This window comes from Lycorma delicatula, chromosome 2 (assembly GCF_047948215.1).
Source record: "Lycorma delicatula isolate Av1 chromosome 2, ASM4794821v1, whole genome shotgun sequence".
Classification (NCBI taxonomy): Eukaryota; Metazoa; Arthropoda; class Insecta; order Hemiptera; family Fulgoridae; genus Lycorma; species Lycorma delicatula.
In genome coordinates this window covers 82,516,606-82,541,361 of record NC_134456.1, presented here as the reverse complement: position 1 = coordinate 82,541,361, position 24,756 = coordinate 82,516,606, and the positions used below count along the sequence as shown (strand labels likewise).

At 29.4% G+C, this 24,756-nt stretch overlaps 1 protein-coding gene across 4 annotated transcripts in view; it reads right to left on the bottom strand.

The window, feature by feature from the left end:
* The window catches only part of LOC142318947 (uncharacterized), an 848,641-nt gene that overhangs the window by 540,860 nt on the left and 283,025 nt on the right, over positions 1–24,756 (bottom strand). For all 4 annotated transcript variants that reach the window (XM_075355629.1, XM_075355630.1, XM_075355633.1 and 1 more), the window contains exon 3: positions 8,140–8,166. In XM_075355629.1, the coding sequence (XP_075211744.1) occupies positions 8,140–8,166 (27 nt within the window). The remainder of the gene's footprint in view (positions 1–8,139; positions 8,167–24,756) is intronic.

Genomic DNA, 24,756 nt, shown 5'->3' with positions numbered 1-24,756 from the left:
TCAATTATTAAATCGTATTTTATCTTTAAAAAAAATAAGAAAAAAGCTGACAACAAAGTTGTAATACTTTCCTGGTATTGGTTATTTATTTTTACATATAGTGGAAAAATAATTACGCATGAAAAGATGAATAAAAAAAGGATTTTGAAAAAATGATTATAATTTCTTTTTTGGGATGTGGGTAATTTATGATGAAGTTTTATTGTAAATTTATCATTATCTATTTAAATAAACCAAAAAGAAGTAGTAAAGATTCAGGAAGTCCGTATTTTGTGATTTTTATTTTCCTCCTCTACCACCAAAATCAGCTTCCAAGAAATTATTTTGTTTTTTCTACGTTCAATATGTTAAATTGAAGAAACAAAAAAAATTCTTTTGAAAAATGTACAGCCAATAAAATGTTAGCTAAGATTAATTTTTTGAGGGTGGAGGGGGTGAATTATAATGAAATTTTATTGTAATATTTTTACTAAAAAATTATTATTTAAACTTGATATTATTAATAAAGATTTTTAAAAAAAATTCAAAAATCGATATTTTTAAACTATTATCGGTTCCCCATCTCCAATATTACCCCCAAAGTATTTTTGGGCGTATTTGTTTTTTGGAGTTGCATTACTCCTATACCTAGTAACAGATAAAAAAAATTTGGTTAAAAATCTATATAAATAAAAGTCTATCTTCATTTCGTGTGCGTGCCCTAATAACTCAAAAACTACTTAACCAACTTCGCTGAAAACTTCCCAATTTATTATTATTTGTCCCGGGAGTTATATTACGAGTTATTTCTTTCTTTTTCCTGTTTAGTCTCCGGAAATTACCGCTGAGGTATTACTTCAGAGGATGATATGTATGAGTGTAAATGAGTGTACGTAGTCTTGTACAGTCCCAGTTCGACCATTCCTGAGATGTGTGGTTAATTGAAACCCAACTCACTAAAGAACCCCGGTATCCATTATCTAGTATAATTAGTTCAATAGTAATTTAATATTTAAAAACAATAATTCGATATTGACATAGACAACAGTCGAGATAGATAATGAAAATCGATATAGAGGATATCTCTCGATACATACAACGACATTAAATTTGGTAAAAGAAGTTTTAGGTTATTTATTTTCACATTTTTCTTTTATGATTTATATAGTAGTATTACCCGTGAGGTTTGAAGTGTGATACAAATTCCTGGTGGGGAGGGGTCATAAAGAGAAAGAAAGAAAGAAAATTAACAATAAATTAATATTGTACAATTTACTCTCATAAGCACGAGTTTAATGTATACAGGGGGTGGACTGAAGGAACAGAACCTCCTGTCTAGATAAGAAGAGCGAGCGAAGCGAGCCATGATTGGCTAAAAATCCCTTGACCGGGACAGGAAACGCAAGTAACCGTATAACGAGGGCGAAGCCGCGATGAGGATTCTAGTATGCAATAAATAAAAAGCATAGCTTTTTTCGATTTTGGTGGAAGGAAAGAATTTGGGGTCAAAAATGTTTAAAGAATGATAAGATAAGCATGTACGTATGTACTGAGCTCAATATAAAGTGGAGTTATGTTTGCAAAATTTTGTGAAAATTGATCCCAAAGAAACTATCTACCCTGTCCCTGGAGATATTGAACCCAAACCTTTACCTACAAATTTGCTTATATATATATATATATATATATATATATAAGTCTCTGTGCCAAACTTTATCAAAATTGGTTTATCCAGTCAAAAGTTATTAAATTTTAAACAAAGTAACACACGTATATACGTAAAAGTACGTATGAATATCCTCCCCCCACTTTTTTTTGGGGTCCCTGGGTCATGATGAAACGTTGAGAAAATAAACCATACTCCATTTTGACTGATTTCCATATTTTTGTTTTTGTAGCATAGCTCGAGAACAATCAAATTTTTAAAATTTCATGGCCATTATTTAATACTAAAATATATACTCGTGTATATATATATATATATATATATATATATATATATATATATATATTTAATGTAAATAATTATATATATATATATATATATATATATATTTACATTAAATTCAGAAAAACCAATGAGATATCTTTTTCTTTACTCTCTACTGTCTAAATTACTTAAACTACAGGAATTAATGGTTCTTGTACAGAAGCGTAAAATAACGCAAGGAGGTATGATTAATGGCGAGGGGGGGGAGGATCAGCAACAATAATTCTAACTAAAACTTTTTAATTTATTCTTACATAATACAAATTACAGATTATATACTCTATAGAATGAACAGTAAAGATGACGCTGGTATTTAAACCATTATATTTTTACTAAAATACTAAAAAAAAAAGAAAAAAAATAGAAAGCTGATAAAATTAGAATATCACCTGAATCTGCAATTATTTCTGCTTTAAATACATTAAATTAGGCCTCCTTTTCTTATTCCCAAATATAAATTAGTACTCTACGATTTACAGTAGTAATAGCGTGAAGAGAAAGTAAAAACGATCGTAGTTTTTTCTTTAATTTTTTTTTATGTTGATATAAAACATTTTTAAAAAGATACAGATAAAAAGGTTTTTATTGCTTTAGACTTATTAATCTTCATTTTTTCTAAGTTTTATTAAAGTTTAAGCAAAACTTTAAGATTTTTTGAAAGAGTTTTTTTTTTAAGATTACTTTTCTATTAAAAGAGACTACACAATTTTTTTAATAATCAACAACTATTTGTATTTTTAAAATTAATTGCTTGCTTTACTACTTTTTCTTTGTAAAAAATCTCCTTTGAGTACTTTTGCATAAATATCTGCTTCATCAGAACGTTTTACGTGGAATTAAAAAAACATTTTAAAACAATTTAAAATTACGGAGATGTATATACACACACACACACATACAGTGTTTCTAAAATCGTCGGCCGACTATATTTTTTCGGATTCTACTTGTAAAACTAAACAAAAAATATCCTTACGAAAAATGGCAGTTTCTCCTTTGTTCTCCCAATGTCCGCCATTTTTTTGTTGTATAAAACTTTATATCTCAAGTTCGAATTCAGGAATCACATTAATATTTGTTAAGTGTCTTGGTAAAAAAGTTTTAAATATAGCAAAAGAAATCAGGACTTAAATACCTTTGCAAATTACAAAATGGCCGTATGTTTATTTTTCAATCCGTTACAACTCTTTAAATATTAGTTTTATCAAAATGTATGTTCTTTCTTCTGAATTATTAAGCCTTTTATTTTGAACAAAATGACATTTTATTTTTTAAAATCGGTTAGCAAATAGCCGAGTTATGGCAGAAAATTGATGTTGCAATTTTGTGTCTGTTTTCATGTTCTCCACTTTACGTTCAATTTCATTAAATATTATACATACCCCCGCGTTTTAAATTCGGTATGGGCGTAGAATCATTGTTATCAATATGGCTTTAGTTAGAATCATTAAATGAAATAAACGAAAAAATATTATATTTAAATTAAATAATAAATATTTTAAATTTAAGTAGTAAATGTAATTATCTAAAAATTTAGAAGAGAACTCTTCACAGTAATCTAAATTAACTGACCAAGTATATATAACTTTCCTATTCCCAGTTCAAAAAAAAAGGTTTTTGAGTAGACTCCCCCCAGACTTCAAAATACATATAAAAATTACACATTAAATTCGCTGTTGTGTTTTTAACTAAACGTACTTCAAAAGAAATGAGCTGGTCGACAATATATGTTAAATATTTGATTTAAAAAATGTTACATTTCCATATAAATATCTGCTAAAAATCACACTGTTTGGCGCTTCTATGATCCAGGTATTGAGTTATTATTAGGTAATCTGCTCTTCTTAAATCAATTATATGGTACAGGAATATCCACGTCATATTTCAATGCTATTTACCTTAGATAATCATACAATCCACCACACCCATTGTAATGTTTATTAATATATTTTTTTTTTATATATTTTTTTAATTTATTTAATTTATTTTAATTAAATTTTATTTTTTTAATTTTTTTAATATATTTTTTTTGTAATATTACTTTATTTCGATCAAATACAAAACAACAAAAAAAATTACATCCAAACCTGATGTATCAAAAAAAGAAGCTAAAAGAACATGAAAATAAAACACTGATCGTCCTTGTAAACAACTTTGAGGTCGTTGGAAACAAGTAAACATGTATTAAAGTAAAACACCAAACGAGTGGGAGCTAGTGACAGCCTACTGAACACCCATTCATTTATTTAGTCGTCTAAGTCTCCCACAAATAAAGTTTATTCATAAATAAAATAAAATTTTAATTTCTTAAAGGAATGAATGACAATAAAGGACAACTGATAACCTAATCTGTGACCTTGCTGTGTTCAATTATCTGTGCAAATTGCGTTGTGTACAACCTGTAAATTATTTTATATATGTATGTCTTATTTATTTATATTATAATAGTTCAAATAGCTTTATGTTTTGCTTTAAGGGTAATAAATATCTATTCGTTCGCATAAAATACGATAACTTCATTTATGTATGGAGTACACTATTGAATGAGCGTATTTATAATAAATAAAATTATTCAAAACGACAATATTTTACATCGAATTATATACTTAACATTTAACATTAGATTAGTTAATAATTATAAAAATAATTTAATAATAAATTAATCTATTGAATCGTAATTTTATTCAGTTAGTAATTTAATTAGATATTTTTGTTTTAAAATTACATAATATATATTACGATGATAAATATAATTACCGAACTTATCGACAAAACCTGGAATGAATGTCATTTGGTAATTTTATTTCTACAATGAAATAAATTACAATGAAATTCATTTCGACTTGGACGGCTACTATATTTTCTTTTTAACCTCGGGACAACCCGTTAGGTATTGCTTCAGAGGATGAGATGAATAAAAAATGTAGCGTGTGAAAATGCCATGTGTGACCGGGATTCGAACCCTGTACATCCGGATGAAAGGCCGAGACTCTATCACTCGCACCACAGTGTTTTTTTTTTTTACTTGATTTTCTTTAACTCACAATGTTTTTTTTCATGTTTATCCTTAAATCTTTTATCCTTAATTTTTAACATACTTCTTGGCATTGCCGATTGATGAAATTTTGTATAGTTACTAAGATCGGTTGACAATTCATAATTCCACTATTTTTTTTTACAAACATCCCGTCGTACGGGAGTAAATTAACAGTGCGGGTGTAAAAAATTGCAAAATCTACAAAACGGCTATGCGGGTTTTCAGTACATGAAGTTAACTTTTGAAATTCAAATTAAACTGATAATTAAACTCATGCAATGTATGGTAATAATTTGTTAAATTATGACTAAAAATTACAAAGCAGGTTTTTAAAAATTTTTGTAATATTATTTAATGTGTTAGATTATCGACAACTAATCTTTTTCGGGTGTCGCTAAAATGGCAAAATGATTTCAATATATATATATTTGACAATTAAGGAACATAATATATTAATATGTTTAGGAATAATATATTCAAGGATATTTTGCATGTAAAGGAAAAATAAACATAGCTAAGAATGAATATCCATTCCTTATCTCGAGTGAAGCACCTGTTCTGAATCTTGTGCGCACTTTTTTAAGCCAGTCTGCATTTTTATCATAATTCTATACATATACATATTTATTATCATAATTATGATAATATATATTACCATAGTAAAAATTGCAGAACGTAATTTACTTTTAACTTTAGAAATTTGCCTTTTGTAATAAAGTTAATTACACAAAGGGCGCTTGGAAAGTTTTGCAAACGACGTAACCGATCATCACAGACGAATTCATCTATTAATGCATGATTAGACACGTCCCAAACTGTACTGTAGTCGCTCTAGTCACTGTTTCGCGATCATTTGCATTTCAGCTGTGTTAATGAAAGGAGGTAATAATGTCGTCGTGGTCGAAAACTAAATACCGGGCAATTTTGGGCTACAATTTTTCACGTGGGTTAAGTGTTGATCAATATTTAGAGGAAATGACTCCTATGGTTAAAGAGAATTGTTCTCATCGTACAAAAATATTTAGGTGAAACCGAGAGTGTGAGAGAGAAAATTTGGCCTTGAGGACGCTCCAAGTTCAAATCGATCATCTTCATCTGTGACTGAGGGAAACACGAAAAATGCTTGAGAAAGACAGACGTGTGATATACAGCCAAATAGAACTGTCTTTGGGCATTACTGTACCAGCAGTTCCTGCTATTCTGCGAGATCACCTTTAAGTCAGAAATCTCTGTACTATTTAGATAACATAACTTGACCGACGAACAGATGGCACGTCGTGTTTCATAATGTCGTGAAATACTGAAAAGGTTTAAAAATAGGAAATCTCCTTATGTGAACTTTATCGTGAAAGGTGACAAAACTTGGCTGTAATATTATAACGTCCCGATCAAGTCTCAGAACAAAGTATGTATTCCGATGATGAGGAGACTACCATGGCTTTTTGAAAATTCAGATTGAATACTAGATCGTGGATACCTGTGTTCTTTGGTGGTTTTTCTTTTTCAATTAATCACACATCTCAAGAACGGTCAACCTGAGACTGTACAAGTCTACACTTCATATACATTCACATAAATCATCTTCATTCATCCTCTGACTTTACTGTGGTTCCGGAGACTAAACAGAAAAAGAGAGAGATCAGTGAAGAAGAGAATGGTGGCAGTATTTTTTTGTATGAGAGGAGTTTTAGAGGCGAGTTATGTTGGAAACTCAGGACAGTTTTAGGGAAGCGGTTACCGAGGGATGTCTCCTTAAAGTTGTCGAAGCTCTCAAGAAGCTGTGCCTATAATGGACACTACGATAACCTTCCGGCATACCGCTCCAAACTTTATTCCGAGTATTTGGTTAGCACTGAAATAAAACAGAACAGTAACTCCAACTTCTTGTCTTCTGTCTTTCATAGAAATTTATTCTTTGTAAATATCACTTGCATTTTCGAAGTCTGTAAATAAAGTAATAAGACTAGATTTTTTTGTAACCAGAGTGGTACTACTGTAGTTACTAGTAAATATGTGCTTTTATATTGGGTATTAATATTTTTGTCACGTAAGAGTAAACAAACTCTTTGTAAACGAGTTTTTTTTGTGCGTTACAAAAATCAGTGATACTAATTATGAGCAACTTTGTGCAATCAGGTTTTGTGTTTAACTCGGTGAGAATGCTACTGAAAGTTTTTCAAAATTGAAAAGGACGTATAAAGATGACGCTTGTCACGAGCCCAAATAATTAGATGGTTTAAAGCATTTTCAGATGCCCGGGAATCAATTTCGGACGATCCATGCTCTGGAAGACCGTCAACGTCAAAAAGTGATAACAATGTTGAGCGAATCGGAGGACTTCATATGGTACGACCGGCGATTATAAATTTGTGATATGACCAACCCTTAGAGCAAGGGATTACCAAAATGTTGCTGGAATTGTAAGAAAATGGGACTTGTAGTATGCTACTAAACATGTAAGATTTTTTTCACATGCAACCATTATCGTATTGAGTAAATTTGAAGTTTTTCTTAACTTTAAGGTGAAATCTTTTTCATCCCCTACTTAGCACCGGTAAAACCTACCTCCGCCTTCCAGTATGCCGAAAGGGATTTTTTTAATGCGCGGTATATCATACCTATTCATTCCTGACGTTATCAATTTAACATATTTTTATGTATCGATCAGAATTAAAGGTATATTTATTTCATTTCATACCAACTGTGTTCAGGATAGTGATGAAAACTGTACCATATTTGACTGCATTTTACATATTAAAATAGTAATAAAGAAATACCCATTACAACTTGATTGGATAAGAAGGCATCCTCCGATCAATCACAGACGGGTTTAACACAATATACTCTTACGGGTTCTAAAGCCAAAATTACTAAAATTTTGCCGAATTCACGTATCATAATAACTCTTATCATTTTTAAGGATAGAACAAACACTTTTTTTAAGTTAAAAATTGTTTCTAATAATGCTTTCGTATGTTTCATTTAGAAATTCACTGAAAAACAATTTTTTTAATATTAACAAATTTTTTATTATTAATAAAAAAATAATTTCACAATAAATATGCAGAAATAATTATATCATAATTAAAGTTAATGTTTATTTGATATTGGTATTTTTAATTAGTTTTCTACTTACTGTTTTTCTCGCCACAAACATTGCGTTCTGAAAAAAAGAAAATTAAAAGTCGTTAAAAAATGAAATACTGCCAAAGTAAGTCGAGAATGCAATCATTTAAGCAAGAGATACATATTAAAAAACACGACCGCCAAAAAAACACAGCTTGACAAACATTGGTCTTTAATGCAGGATAGTTTAGGAACGTGTGACAATTTTATACTAGCATAATTTTTTCTCAATAGTTTTGAATTTATTTAAACATAAGGATTCCAACACGGGGTCATAAGAATTCATACACGGGGTCTAAATCGGTTTAGCCATTGTGCTAAACCGATTGTACAGTGGAACAAACAAACATGCACATACATACATACATATACCCTAAATACATTACACTTCTTTTTGGGCAGTCGTGTAATAAATTATTAGAGTATAAGCCACAGTGAGGATTTTTAAAAAGTAAATTAAATATTTTAATTTGTCAAAGGTCTAAATTTATTGTACTAAAAACAGCTGTTTTTAATTGTTACAAATACATTGGATTTTTTTTAAAGTTTGTTATTGATAAAAGTTGTTGACTTTTTTCTTGTTTTTCATAGACTTTATTAAATCAATTTTCTCTGAATAAAATTTTCTATACGTTTTAGTGATAAAATTAACGCATTTATTAATCATTTAACAAAGTTATTTTACTTCAAACCTAAAAAGGGTTTTTTGTCACCGAATTTTTCTGTTTTACGTTGGATATCGTAAAGACTACGGAAAATACAGTTCTGGGACCTATTTTATTTGATTTTTTAGAACAAAAAACATAAGAAACCCTTACGTATACCCTTAATATACTGAAATTTTACCGGGAAATCTTAAATCTCCGCAAAATTTTTCGCTAGCCGTAACTCGATAACAAAGCGTTTTCGGATATATGTTTTTATTTTCTTTATTTCAAGCTCTAGAATCAGTTTACACATTATTTTTCTTTCCTTTTGGATCATTTGCATAAATATATATATTTTCGCTTGTTCCGCGGCTCGATCAGGATGTTGAGGGGTTGTTGACTGGTTTACAACCAGTCAAATTAATAATAATAACAGTGGTGATAAATACAATAATGATAATAATAATAACTGACAATAATAAAACAATTAGTAAACACAAATATTAATGCAGTAATTAGGATAAAAATAATAGTCAGGATAATAGAAGTAAACGATAATTACATGACATAAAAACATAACAATCAAAACAGTAAGTATGACATAAAAAAGAGCAAAATAAATAACGTAATCAGTAAAGAACAACAATCAAAATAATACACATCAAATAGTGACAGAAATGTCAATAGTAAATAAATACAGATTACGCATAACACAAGAGTACAAAATAAATAATCGGAATCTATTACAGGTATATAAACAGAAAACTAGTATTAAGACCCATTAACAAAAGAAACCGTTAGTCTTACCCTTTTCTACCACTAGTCATAATAACAAATTACCGTACAATGTTCACTTGCAAATAACTTTGCTATCTACCCTAACAGTCTATTGCATTATTTCTTTCACTTATAACTTATAGTTTTACTGCAAATCACTGATAGTATTTCTGGTTTACTGGAATTACTCATTACGTCATCTTACTCATACCAAACAGAATTCAAGACTTTCCTCGCTGGACTGACGTGTTGCAGACACACACCTATGACTTCTCGCTGGATCGAAGTTGTAACGTATCACTGGACTCGTTCGCAGAACTCCGCCGAACCCACACAACTCGCAGCCTCTCCTCGCAGAACTGCCCTTGCGGGACTGACGCCTAATGACTCGCAGATCGGTTCTAATAGTACTCTTTTTTTAGCTGATCTTACTAGGCTATTTATACTGCTAGCTTCTTTACCTGTTTACCGTTTACCAAATTGAAACGTTAGAACAGTTGACCGAGGTTTTTGTTCCCATGAATTCCAAACCTGGTCTCTTCTCACCGTACAACAGGTGTTCATTGTTTGTTAGCCGGCAGTATAACAAAGGACATTTAGTAAACGGACCTATACTTTACAAAAAGTGTTATTCTTTTTGTCCCTTTCTGGATTTCTGCAATTATTATACGTCCATAATAATTGGTAGGGATGCGTTACTCAGGCTCGCTATACCGGTTTTATTTATTTATGTATGTCGGAGAATAAAGTACAGTGGAGTATCTTCCGACAAAACGATGAGAATATTCTTTAGAATATCTGTATTTTTAGTAGTTTTAAGAAATGTACTATTACTTATAATATTTTGTAAAATAAGGTTTAAATTGTTTTATTGCGGTAGGCTTAGGCCTAGGTAGGCACATGGTTGTCAACGTAGTCGGGATCCCAGGACGATAGGGGTATCATAAAATTAATAAGGAAAAGGAAATATGCAGTAGGCATATTATTTGAGAATATTGAGAAAAGGCAGTCTTGCTTTGGAACCCAGATCGAACAGACGTCCTGGTGTTCGCGAATTCGTTATTTCCCTGAGCCTCGGTCTATCGCAAGTTGTTTTAATATTATTTGAATTCTAAATTAAATTAATCTTATATTATAATTCGTGTACTACTGAGTTATTGATAAGTGATAATTATCATTTGTAATTATTTCATTGTACGAGTTATCTACTCATTTTTATTAATTGAACTTTATTATAATCTTATATATTCTCCACTTGTAATAATAAAAATGAGTGAAACACAAAACGTTGAATCCCTGACAAATCTCCTTGCCTCTCCGACATATATATATGTCGGATAGGCGATATATATATATATATATATATAGCCTATGATACTCTCGGTAACATAAGGATTCCAACGCTTGGTCATACATACAAATCGGTTCAGCCGCTGAGCTGCTACCGTGGAGCATACATACATACAACCTAAATACATTATACACCTTTTAGGGCAATCGTAAATAAACTAACTTATATTTTGAAAAATTACAAATTATTTGCAAAATGATCGATGTATTTATGAAAAATGCCTAACAGTAATTATTACAGGCGATTTGGCAAGAATAACAAGTCACTCTGTAAAATGAATAAAATAATTTTCAGTAAATATAAGCCACTCGTGCCAGGTTTACTAGTGAAAATAAGGATTGAAATAATTTCCCCCTCATCTTTTTCTTCTCTAAGCCGATTGCATATCTGAATTCCCAACGAAATTCTGGTGATATTCAGCTATACAAGTGAGATATTAAGTCTGTTTGTCACAAGGACGTGATGTATATTGAAAAAATAATCACGAGTTGAGAAAGCAACTTTTTTTTACTTAAAGTATTTGTCACGTGTCGTAATCATATCAAAGGCTGGAAAGTTAATATAAACAACAAATTAATACATCTCTTTTTGTTATAAAACAATAAGTTGCTACAACTCGGTAGAGGTAATGGTTGTATAACTACTTATACAGAAACACTTAAGTAAGAATAACAACAAACTGGGAGAATTTAATAAAAAATTTAACTTGACAAGGAAAATTGATATTTATTTTTACTTTAACGTTTTTAGGGTTTATATGAAAAATATCAAATTCTTAAAGAAATTAAAAAAGATTATTTTTTCAGAATGACGATGAACTGTTACATAATATTTCTGTTTAATATATTAAATAGTAAACATAACTTTACATGTCTGCAAGTAACAGATGTTAACGATAAAATGTAAGCCTTTCTAAAAAATAAAATTAACGGCAGTTTTCAAGGCAACTGCAATTTAGTTTTAACATTTCTTCTTTCATATACATACGGAAGTTCCCAAATAATATCACGCATGTATCTTAATATCGTTCTATTTTAAAGGAATTTATTTGTAAATTTCTTTCATTTTTATTTAAATAAAATTATTTATTTAAATTATAACATGTATTTTTTCCATAAGAGAAAATCAAACGTTACAAAACACAGGGAAAATTTTATAAAAACGTTAATATTTCCTAACATGACGGAAGATATAATGGGCATAGTAGAATACTGTAATCTTGTTATAGGGCAACTGGGTGTCACGGTAATTATTATTACAGAATCCACGGCTACTGGCCGAACGTTGCCGAGATCTTCCGAACCTATATCCTCGGGCTATGGACAACGGTTCGGCCTTTATCTGACCTCGCCAAATTCTCTGAACAGGTCGTTTACTGCCCTCTAGTCGCACCAAGAACTCGTCCTTATTAAAATCGGTTATTTAGGTTTCCCCATGCGATTCAAAGAAAAAAAAGAATCATCTAAGGTGCAATAGAAATAATATTCGTGCATGTAAACACGCTATCCGGATGCACTTTCTGATTAACCAGGAAACTGACGTAGTTGTAATAAAATGTATTCATTCTTTTTTCTAATAAAATAGAATAGCTGTTTTAAAAGACAGTTTGTATTACTGAATGGTTAAAAGAATTTGCATACATAACACCTGAATACATAGTAAAGTATGTTACTTTGTATATACACGCACACGCGCACACACATAACACATTCAAGTACGTCAATGTAAAGTTAAATTTATTTTATTTAGTTACTCTCGGGCAGATTTTTTTTCTTATGTGACTAAATAAAAATTTAATCTTATAATTTTCCCCCTAAAATTACTTTGTTCATTTTTTAATTAAAAAATAAATAAATAAACAATACCTAAGTAATTCTAGATTTTAATTCTAATTTGAAAAATATGACATGCTACAAATTTGTATACCATATTCCAGTAGTAGTATAATAAATATGCTGGGATCTGAAGAAGGTCCAGCTGTAACATTACCGCCAATCCCTTCCAAATAAACTTGAAAAAATTGGGAAAATGGGCGTGAAAAAAATTAAATAAATATAAGTATTATTATGAGTTGAACCAACATCGTAGTATAAGTTATTTACATACCATAAATTTAGTTCTGTTTTAACAAGTTAAAAAAATTAACTTTTTTAATAGTATGATTTATGAGATAATCACGTAAAAAGGTTTTCTTAATTTTTATGAAATTTAAAGTATTCATAAATCGTTTTTATTATTTTCTTAATGTTTATATTTGAAAAAACCTAGAATAGTTGCTTTTTTCTCATTAAAATTCATGGTCTGATATCTATCTGCATTTAATTTGCATTGGAATGATTGGAAATATGTACTCAACAATGACAATGAATAAAAAAAGGCTGACAACACAGTTGTAGGATTTTCCCGTCATTTTTCTGATGCATGGCGCTCTCAATCTCTCTCTTTCACTCTCTCTCTCTCTCTCTCACACACACACACACACACACACAAATACAATTTAATTAAAAATATTTGTCATTTTATTTAAAAATAATATTTTTTCGTTTATTTAATTCAATTATTCTAACTAAAGCGAGTGCGCATACCGTTTTTTTATTCCCACCGGTATTGTGGTACTAGCGGCAACTTTAAATACATTTTTACACTTTAAATATTATTCATTTATTTAATTATACCGCTCACCGGTGACGTCACAACATAGTAGACGACTAAACAGCTGTTCGTCAGTATTTCACTAGCACTGTTTGTAGTGAGATGTTAAATTACGGATGCAAAATTTGAGGACAAACATGAAAAAAAAAACATTGTGGGTTACAGAAAATCACGTAACAAAATTCCTTGTAATATTACATTTTTTTCCTATTTATAATTTTATGGTATCTATGTGTATAGTTAAGTAAAAAATAAAAAATAAAAATAAAAATAAACTGAAGCTTGTTTAAACTACAAAAATATGCTTATTTCATTTTTAATTAATAATAATAATAATTACAGATAAATTACGATCATTCAGTTAAACGCATACATTTTTTAAAATCTAATTGTCAATTTGAAATAATTTTTAATATGAGACCAATTTTTTAAATGTTAATCATAAACTGTATGAAATAAGTGAAATTTCAAATTACAAAATATAATGGAAATTAAAAAAAAACAAAAAAAAAACATATAATCCTTACTTAACGATGAATGACAGAAGTCTATTAACTTCATGTTGGCAGTGTTCAGAAGCGATGAGGTTTATTTATGCTTAAAAAATTCTCACGTTTGCTAACACGAAATGCCATTTTAACACATTCTGAATCAGTTAATATCACGCACGTATCATATTTAAAACAAAAATATAATTTTTTTATTTTTCTCATATATATATATATATATATATATATATATATATATATATATATATATATATAAAAGGAATATATAATAAATAAGGAATATTTATGAAAGTATCATTGCAAATAGTTTTTTTTTGCTTTTAAAACGAAAGATAAAAGTAAAAGTACTTTTCTCTAGGAGATTTTAATAAGATGTTTGTAAAATATTTAACAACTTTGATACAGACAATAGTAGGCGTATAAATATATTATATTATTCAAGTATATATATATATATTTATATATATATAGAGAGAGAGAGAGAGAGAGAGAATGAGAGAGTTTCTAAAATCGTCAGATGGCTATACTTTTTCAAATTTTTTTTGTGAAACTAAACAAAAAAAAAACCTTAGGAAAAATGGCAACTTCTCCCTCGTTCTAGCCCTGTCCGCCATTTTGTTATTTTTATATAAAAATTTACATCTCAAGTTCACATACATGAATCACATTAATATAAATCCGAAAAATTATAACCAGCCCACCATTTTAGAAACACTCGGTATATATATTATTGCATTTGTATAAAAAAAATAATAATAATAACTCGCATAAAATTTTCAAAAAAAAAATTCTAGATCCTTTCGTTTATATAAAATCTAAATAATTTTTAAATATAATTCATTTTTTGTAACTCGAATTGGTATAAAAATTAAATATAAATCATTAAACAGCTTCCTTCGAAGAATTCAGGCATTGTATATAATAGTGTGTATCAAAATAAATATCAGGGTTTTAAAGTCAGTCAACCGGTGTCTCAAGCCGGGTAGGTTTGCCGGTAACGGTGGCACATACACTTGATTCAAACCCTCAAAGAAAAAATCGCACGGAGTAAGATCGGGAGAACGTGGAGGCCACGCCAAACAAGCCCTGTCATCCGATCATTGGCGACCGATCCAGCAGTCGGGGAAAATTTCATTCAACTGATCACGTACAGTTTTATGGAAGTGAGAAGGCGTACCATCTTATTTTCAAATAAAGTTCTGTAGTTCATATCGCAATCGAGGAAAGAGCCATAGTTGTAGTATATCAAGATAGTTCGTTCCAGACACACATGCTTTCGCGAAAAAGAACGGCTCGAAAAGTTGCTGTTGTGACAGGGGACAAAAAAATTCAGTTTTGCGGAGTCTCATTCACACTGCAATATTTTGTGAGCATCTTCTGCTCTTCAGATACCCACATTATGAATGTTTACTTTTAACATGAAATGTTGATTCGTCACTGAATACGACTCGATAAAGAAAGTCTTTATCGTCACGGTGCATCCTCATTTGCGAAACTAGCACGCAAACCGAAATCGATAGGCTTTAGAGCTTGTAACAGCTGTAAACGATTTGGACGAAGTTGTAAGCGTTTGCTTAAAATCCTCCACAAACACGTCACTGGAATCGTTAATTCGCGACTAGCCTTCCTAACGAATTTTCTAGGACTACTCACAAAATACTCTGTTACACGTTCAACATTGCTTTCGGACACAATCGATCGTGCTGTGTACTCTTACCTTTACAAACGCAACCAGTGGTTTCAAATATTTTATACAATATACGAATGTTATGGTCACTTGGGGAATTACAATGGAACGCACGTTGAACGGTAATTGCAGATTCACACTTTGAAAACTGCAAAAAACAAAACGCTTTCTGTTGTGGGGGATCACCATCTTTGCTACTATCGCTTTCAAGCGGAAGATACAGTAAACAGTTTATGAGCTTGCATACAGCTAAAACTATTTGTGATTCTCTTTCATTTCATGCATGATTTATCAATATACGTGAAACTTGAGAAATATCTTTAAACCCCGATATTCATTTTGACACAGATATTGTGATCAAAACAGAAAAAGGCTGTGATTTATTATACGAAATTTTCTATCATAGACGTTTGAAATTGTTATAATTATAAAGGATCTGAAATGTTTCATTTCAGCGTGTTTAGCATGCTGATAACACATCTATATTATGGTTTATAAAACCATAACGCAGTTGGAATAACAGTAAAACGCTAAGTAAATAAACCGTCAACTATTTTATAAAAATTTGTTTTTTAATGATTATTTTATTAACTGTTTTCAAAATCTATAACCAAATTGTTATTATTTTCTTTCATGAAATTTTGTTTAATAATTTTGAGTCAGATTATTTTTTCTGAGTGTAGATCTAAATAATCTCTAAATTTCAGAGCTAAAATATTAAAATAAAATAAACATTTTACAGAAAATGCATGAAAATGTTTTAGTATAATTTAAAAATATATTTTAATCAGTGCCAAAAAATTTTTTGTGAAAGTATAGTACCGTGCATTTTACGATTTAGAAATTTGAATATTAAAATTTTTAGATCGACTTAAAATTTCGAATTTTTAGTAATAAAAACCATAATTACGAATATTTCTGTGACTTAAATAAAATATAATCTGCTTAATATCTACCAGTAATCAAAATAATATTTTTTTATTATATAAAAAAAAATTATTTCTTTTAACTATAAACAATTTATAAATGAGAAAGACGACTTCATGACTGAATCTCAATTTTATAAAAATATTATGGAAGTGGCTAATTAAAGTTAATCGTTTTCTTAGCCGACGGTACACAAGAGATAATGTGATTGTTATTCCGTAGTTTTACTTTATTTTCAGATGAAAATTAATACTTTTATAATTCGTTCGAATTTGTATTGATGTACAAATTCTGAACAGACTAATTATTATTCCGATATGATATTTTGTATTATACGATTTGTAATATTATATCTCAATGTAATTTTGACCCTAAATTAAGTAATTTTATTATTGTGTGTTTAGGTATTTTGTAATTTGTGACCTCTATTTCTATATGTACTGCATGTTAAACATATACTGTACTATAATTGACATAGTTTTAAGCCAATGTATATTCCGTGTTTATTTGTAAAACGGTGTACGCATTGTCTGTTTATTATAGTAATTATTACTTCAATTGTGAATATCTCTTCGCTGATTGTTTTGAAACAAATAATGTGCACGCAACTAATACCATCTACTTATAGTGGTGACATTCTTGTATGTCAGAAATATTTAAAAAACTTTTCTTGAATGAATTTTTTTTGTTTCTGTTTCCGGTACTTGTGTTTTATCGTACCACCACTTTTTTCACTTTTTTTTACGCAACTTCTTTGTCAAAAAATCTGATGTGAACACCACATGACTTCGTTGTACGCCTATTAAATTAACAAATACACAAGTTTTGAAATGAAAAGTACATAAAATTTTATTTCATTAATAATCTCTACTATTTTTTCATATTTTATTTTATTGTTACTATTGAATTATTATTTATTGCACACATTTTTTTACAATCACCGTTTAATAATTATTAATAAATCAATATATTTAAATTTAAAAAAAAAACCTTTAAAAAAAAAGGAGAAGAAGTCGAATTCGAACCAATGTGGATGTTCCTTCCCCATGTCAGATTCAAATATTTTATTTGGATTTGGAAAAAAAAACAGTTCTGATATGGTGAGATGAAAGTTAATTTATAAATACGGAATAACACTATTTATCACTTCTAAAGGAAATGAATTATCTGTTAAATTTTTATCTGTAGATGAAAAAAGTTATAAAATGGATTAGCCATACAACTAGAATAATTTAGAATTAATTCTACTAGTATAAATGTAAAAACCCACCGGGTTGGCCTAGTGGTGAACGCGTCTTTCCAAATTAGCTGATTTGGATATCAGGAGTTCCAGCGTTCATGTCCTAGAAAAGGCAGTTACTTTTATACGAATTTGAATACTAGGTCGTATATACCGGTGTTCTTTGGTGGCTGGCTTTCAATTAACCACACATCTCAGGAATGATCGAACTGAAACTGTACAAGACTACACTTCATTGACACTCATATATATCATCTTCATTCGTACTCTGAAGTAATACCTAAACCGTAATTCCCAGAGACTAAAAAATATAATTATAAAAAATATATAATTTTATAATCGACAAACGTAGGATTTCTGATTGTTTGATTAAAAAAATTTCACTATTTATTTTAAAAAAAATATATACTGTTGCGATAACACAAAAGCGTTCTAAAACTGATTACATTATTAATACCGATTCATATTTTTATCATTTAATTAATGCATCAATCTATAACCAATAATATGTTCCTTTGAACCGGTTAAAAGCTGAGCAACGAATAGTACATTTTTGGTTAAAATGCATAAAATAAAAGAAATGGAGATAATGTTTGATTCTTCCCTTGTAAGATCCAAATATTTTATTAATTAAAATTTTATTTGGCTATAACTCTGGAACCAATGTAAATGTACCACTTATGAAATATCAATGAAAAGCTCTCAATGAGGGCTTATTATCCAAACCTTTTTGGATTTTGGGCTTTTTTGGACACTTTTGATCCACTCCATTGCAATCAAAAGAGGAAGTGCACAACTAGATGTTACAACAGTCCCAAATCCAAAATTTCAATATCCTCCGGCTAATAGTTTTTTTGTTATATGAGATACATAAGTCACGCCGAAACTAGTAACAATTGATACAGGAATAGTCAAAATGGATATAAGTCTGAAAACCGAAGTTTTTTGCGCTCACAATACTTCCTTTATTTCGCACAAGGAAGTAATAAAGTGATCTAAGTAGAAATGCTGATTATTCCATTTTTAGGACTCTTGTAAGAAATGCTACTATATATCCTTTTAAACAAGGTCAGGTGCGGTTGCTCTGGTTCGCAAAAACTCTTCTTATAAGAATTTATTGTAGTATTTTAATAAAAAATATATTTCAATTTTTAAATAAAGTATAAATTATTAATGAAATAATGATTAGTAATTTGGTTTTGTGAAAGTAAAATACAATTCACAGATGAAGTTCACTGTTTAAATATATAGAAATATTTTGTGAATTCACGTCTTTATTTCCGTCTTCATGGATTACTTTAAATATAAGATATTATTTTAATAGATAGTATAATAATGAAAATTTAAATTTAATACAGTAGAAATTAACATCCTAATTCCATCTTTATGTTCTCGTAACCCACCCTAAATTATATAATTCTTTTTTCTCCCTGTTTCTCTTGAAACAGAAAATACTTTAGCTTTTTACTTCTTTGTACGAATTAAAGGACGTATTGTGATCGCGAAAAATTTGGGTTTTCAGATTTCAACGGAAATATCCATTTTGACCATCCCTGAAATCATTTTGACTAGTTTCGGCGTGACGTATGTATCTCACATAACTAAAAACTGATAAGCCGTAGGATGTTCAAATTTTAGATTTAGGACTGTTATAACATTTAGTTGAGCACCTTCCCTTTTTATTGCAATCGACTGGACCAAAAGTGTCCAAAAAATCCCAAAAAATATTTTTTTTTTATTTTTGGTTTTTTCTTAAATGCAAATTATTTTGTTTGGTCCAGAGTTACAACCAAATAAAATTAAAGAAATAGCCAAATAAATAAAACTAATGAAATATTTGGATCTTAGAAGGAAAGGCACATCGGTTCGAATCCCCGATTTCATATACATTTTTTTATTTTTTTTTTAAATTTAAATATATTGATTTATTAATTAACCTCTGATTGTAAAAAAAGTTTTACAATAAATAGATTTCGAAAACAATAAAAAAAATATGAGAAGTTATTATGAAATTAAATTTTATGTACTTTTCAATTTAAAAAAGTGTGAAATGTAATTTAATATACGTACAAGGATTCATGTGGTGTCCACATCAGACATTTTACTGCTAAATATTCACTAATAATCCCTTATTTTATTAAAAAAATTAATTAAAATTATAGCCAAATAAAACTTTAATCCCCTTTTTTAGACTAGCTGATTAGAGTAGGATGTTGAAATTTTGGATTTAAGACTGTTATAACATCTAGTTGTGCACCTCCCCTTTTGATTGCATTCGACTCGACCAAAAGTGTTCAAAAGCTAAACACCTAAAAAAATTAGATTTTTTACTTTTTCTTAACTGCAGTAATAAGCCCTCATTGAGAGCTTTCCAAAAATAAACCATAGTGGTACTTATTTTCTTTTGTTCCAGAGTTATAGCCAAATGAAATTATAAGTAATGAAATATTTGGTTCTTAGAGGAAGGCACATCGGTTCGAATCAGACTTCATCTCATTTTTTTTTTACTTTTTTTTTTAAATTTAAATATATTGATTTGTTAATAATTTATTAACCTCTGATTGTAAAAGAGAATTACAATAAATAATAATTCAATAACAAAAAATGGAAAAAAAATGTAATAACAAATATATTAAAAATATATGTAATTTAATAGGCGGACAAGTAAGTGATGTGGTGCCCACATCAGATTTTTTAAAATTTGTATTTAAAGTTTCGTATTTTTAACAAATACACCGTATAATCAAAATACACTATAAAATGTTCAATACTATTATGTCACTCTCTATTGTTAAACATACGGCGAAATGTGTTGTAATACAACAAGTAACGGAAAATTTTAAATGAATTTTTGAAACAGAATAAACTTTTGTGAAGAACTCATAAAACATTTGAATTGATTTTTTTTCTATATGAAGAGAAAAATCTTTCATAGAAAGATGAAAATATAGACTGATGACAAAACAAAAAAAAAGAAAACTTTGGTAAATTGTATTTAAGGAAATACATATTTTTCTATTTGTCTGTCAAAAAAATATATTTAACTACACGCTGATATAAAAATAATCCTTTTACGTTTGGGTTCTCTCACTGTTTCTTTTTTTTCTTTATTATACTGTTTTCTATATATTTTTTTTCTTCTCACAGGAATGTTTATTTTATAAAAATTTCCCATGCCGGTTACTCTTCTGCTATTTCTCAGCATCAGAAACACGAAATAATATACTGCGTTTTATTTTCTTTATTTTTACATTGTTTTTTAAATGTGTGTGTGTGTGTGTGTATTTATTATACACGCGCAGACTTGCGTGAGATTTGCCGATGCTATTTCCTTCTGATATCAATAGACGACCGCTCTTATTTTGATGAGTATGGAATACATAACTGATCGCAGGGAGAGAGTTAAAACAATCAGTTTTTATTCTGAAATGGAGTCCGGTTTTACGTGACATACGTAACGAGGCCGCAAGCCCGCTCTTCTTTCAGACTGTTTAAGCGTCCATCTCTACCGTTCTCTTTCTTATTCTACATAGAAGAAGAATTTCTCTAACGGTACGAGAATAGTGAACGAAGGAATGGTTTTCAGGAAGAAATAAAGACCATGAAAGCAATCTGACCTTTCACAAAGCAATGTACAAACAAATTAAATTGCTCTTTACTAATTTCAGGTTATGTGGTCTGAAGTCTAATTATACATTTGTAAAGCTTACCGGTCAACGGTTGCTCTATTAATTTTATACCTGCGGTTCACTACGTTCAATTAATTCTTATTTTACTTAACTAATAATAGAGGGTTGGTTTGATATTCTAGAACGGAGCACCTTTATGGCTACGGATTAAATTAAGTATCTGTGAAGTATATAATCTCTTTATTAATTAGTATCACAAATATACTGTAACATACGAATTGTATTTACCAATGAGTAAATTGTGCATATATTCCTCTTGAGTAATAAAAAATGAAAACTTTTCTAAATACTGTAATTATTTTTTATTATTATTTTTTTTTTTTTACAAAAAATGAATTTCTTTTGATAATGAAGCCCACTGTTCATTACAGTAACTTACGTATAGATCAGTACATTATTTTTTAACCACGACCGAGGAGAAAAACGATGGCATCCTCTCGCTCACCAAGTAGTTTTGTAAACGTTAAAGTTTTAGAGTTGCTAGGAACGCATAGGCATTGAAACACAAAAAACAAATATTTATTTTACTTCTGGCATGTAATATTCATTTTATATTATCGGTTGACTATCTATCGATTAACTATAAGCCGTATTTTATTTGATTAATTTACGTACAGCATATTAGATATAGATATGAACCTATTCGACTATATTTTAAGGAGGTATCTATTTCCAGACAATACGATCATTAGACATAGAGCAACCACGTAGGAAGCAGAAATCCCCACTTTGATCAACAATCAGTCTTCTAGATATCACCAACTGGACTGCTTGTAGAATTCCAGCAATTTTAATATGAACATAGGTAGGACCGTTAATCGAAAGTAGGGAAGAAATCATCAAAAATTAATGGGTGGTTTGCTTGGCAGTTCTCCCTCCACCACCCCATTTGGTCGCCCTAAAGCATAACACCGAATGTCTGTGCCACAAATGGCTACTGAGCCACGAAACAGTTTAGCGACCAGTGTCCTAACTAGTTCCTAGAGCTAACCTAAAAGCGTGGTACCATACACCACTCAGCTGCATGTACCACCATCCACTTGCCATATATCACTAAAATGGGTAGGCGCACCCCGTCTACTACTTAAACATATATGACTATTAATAATTAATTTATCTCGTCAAGACAGCAATTCGCTGCCACGATTAGGCCGCCAGATGTCAGCAAGTACCATCATTAAAAGCGCTTGGAGCCTTAATCTGGCTGATAACCAGCTAAGGCTAAGATTAATAGATCAAAAGAGTTTTGTCAGATGATTAGCATAAAGAGATAAAAATGTCATCTAGATAAAACTGAATATGTCTTCCATGCGGTGAACGCACTTGCCAAATACAATACCTCGGGAAATTAAAAAGTTTTTATTAAAAAAAGGAGCGGTTCATCATACTATTCAGTGAAATCATCAAATGATTTCTCACGTGTCGAGTACGTTTTGTGGTCTAACACTGAACCTGTTACACGAAATTGTTTAATTTCTTAATAATACTTTTTAATGGTGCTTCCTTTTGAAATTTCTCCCTGAACTTTTGCCGACACACAACATGAGATTTCATCTCTAAAAAAGTTTCCATCACGAATACACATTCAATATAGTTAATCGCATTTTAACAAACAACACATAATCCTGTTGAAAAGTCAATGCTCGACACAGACTGATAATACCCAAATGTGCGGGCAATAATTGTTCTCCCCATTCCAGCTCCAGTTGTTCCAACATCTCCCAAATTATTTTACCCATCACACCCCAATATTTACATCTTAAAAAAATATCTATTTTAATTACCGAGTCATGGGGGTTGCTTTTTACTTGATTACCCTTATATATATTTTTTTATTATTAATATTATATAGATTATTATTATAAAAATTATTAATAAATGACCAATAATTTGTTAACTAATAAGCGAAAAAGTTTTTAAATATCCGAATATTACTTTAAAATAATGAAATTAGGTTTACAAGACTTTTCCAGGAAGGACAGTAATCTGATTCGCGAAATAAGCGCGAAAGTTATGGAAAAAACCAATAAAACTTACACTAATTTAAAACAATGCTGTTGAATCATGTCTTAAGTATTTTATTATTTTCTATAATAATACCGAAGTATTTTAATTAACATTGTGAACAAAAATGGTATTTGATTTCTCTCATTTAGAAGCTAAACGAATATTTCATATTTTAAAATGTTTAGATAGAAAATGTTATAATTTATATCATGTATAAATTTTTACAATAGATAATAGATTGTAATAAGAATAATACATAAACAAACAAAACGATTAATATTTTTAAATATTTACAATTTAAAATAAAAATATCGTAACGTTGATAGGAAATACACTGAATATTTTCATGTTGTGTAAAATAATTTATATCATAGTCGTATGTGGCAATAGAAGCGGATCTACGAAACAGCGCTGCTAACGCTATCTTTCGAAGAACAGTGAGACTAATAGGAATGTAAGTAATGAAAGAACGACCTCAAACGACCTTGCCGAATCATGTATGCATATAAATACCTAAAATACAACGGGAATAAATTTACGTTAACTATTAACTATTGCATCATTTTAATGGTATATTCAATAATAAAATTAATTAACAACAATAAATATTTTTATTTGTTCCATTATTAGATTTTTCTTTTAAAGAATATTCCTTGTTAAGATGTAAATTAGTTTTTTTTTTTTTAATATGAATGATTTGTCTATTACGAGCAGAAAAAAAAAAAAATCGTTAATGCTCATTTTTTCTTTTTTAATAAAAATCAAAATTCATTAAACAAAGATTAAAAAAATATATATAAAATAAAAATTAATTAGATTTTAGAAACAGACTATCTAATAATAATTGTTCAACGCTCGGGCGATGGTAGCACCAAGCAGTATGAATTACTTTAAGCATGGTCACACCGTATCTTTTTTTGTAAATAAATAAACACGTTTTTTTCATTCGTTTATTTAATTTTTTTTATACATAAAACATTTTTACTTTAGATTACTTTTTCCTTTAAATTTCATCTCTACTTGCTCTTCTGTCCGCACACAATTTTGTCAATCGTCAAGGGCGTTTAATCATTCTTTTCAATGGTGGAAGATCCAAGTCGTAAAAAAAATCTCTGATATTAATTTCAGCTCAACAACGTTT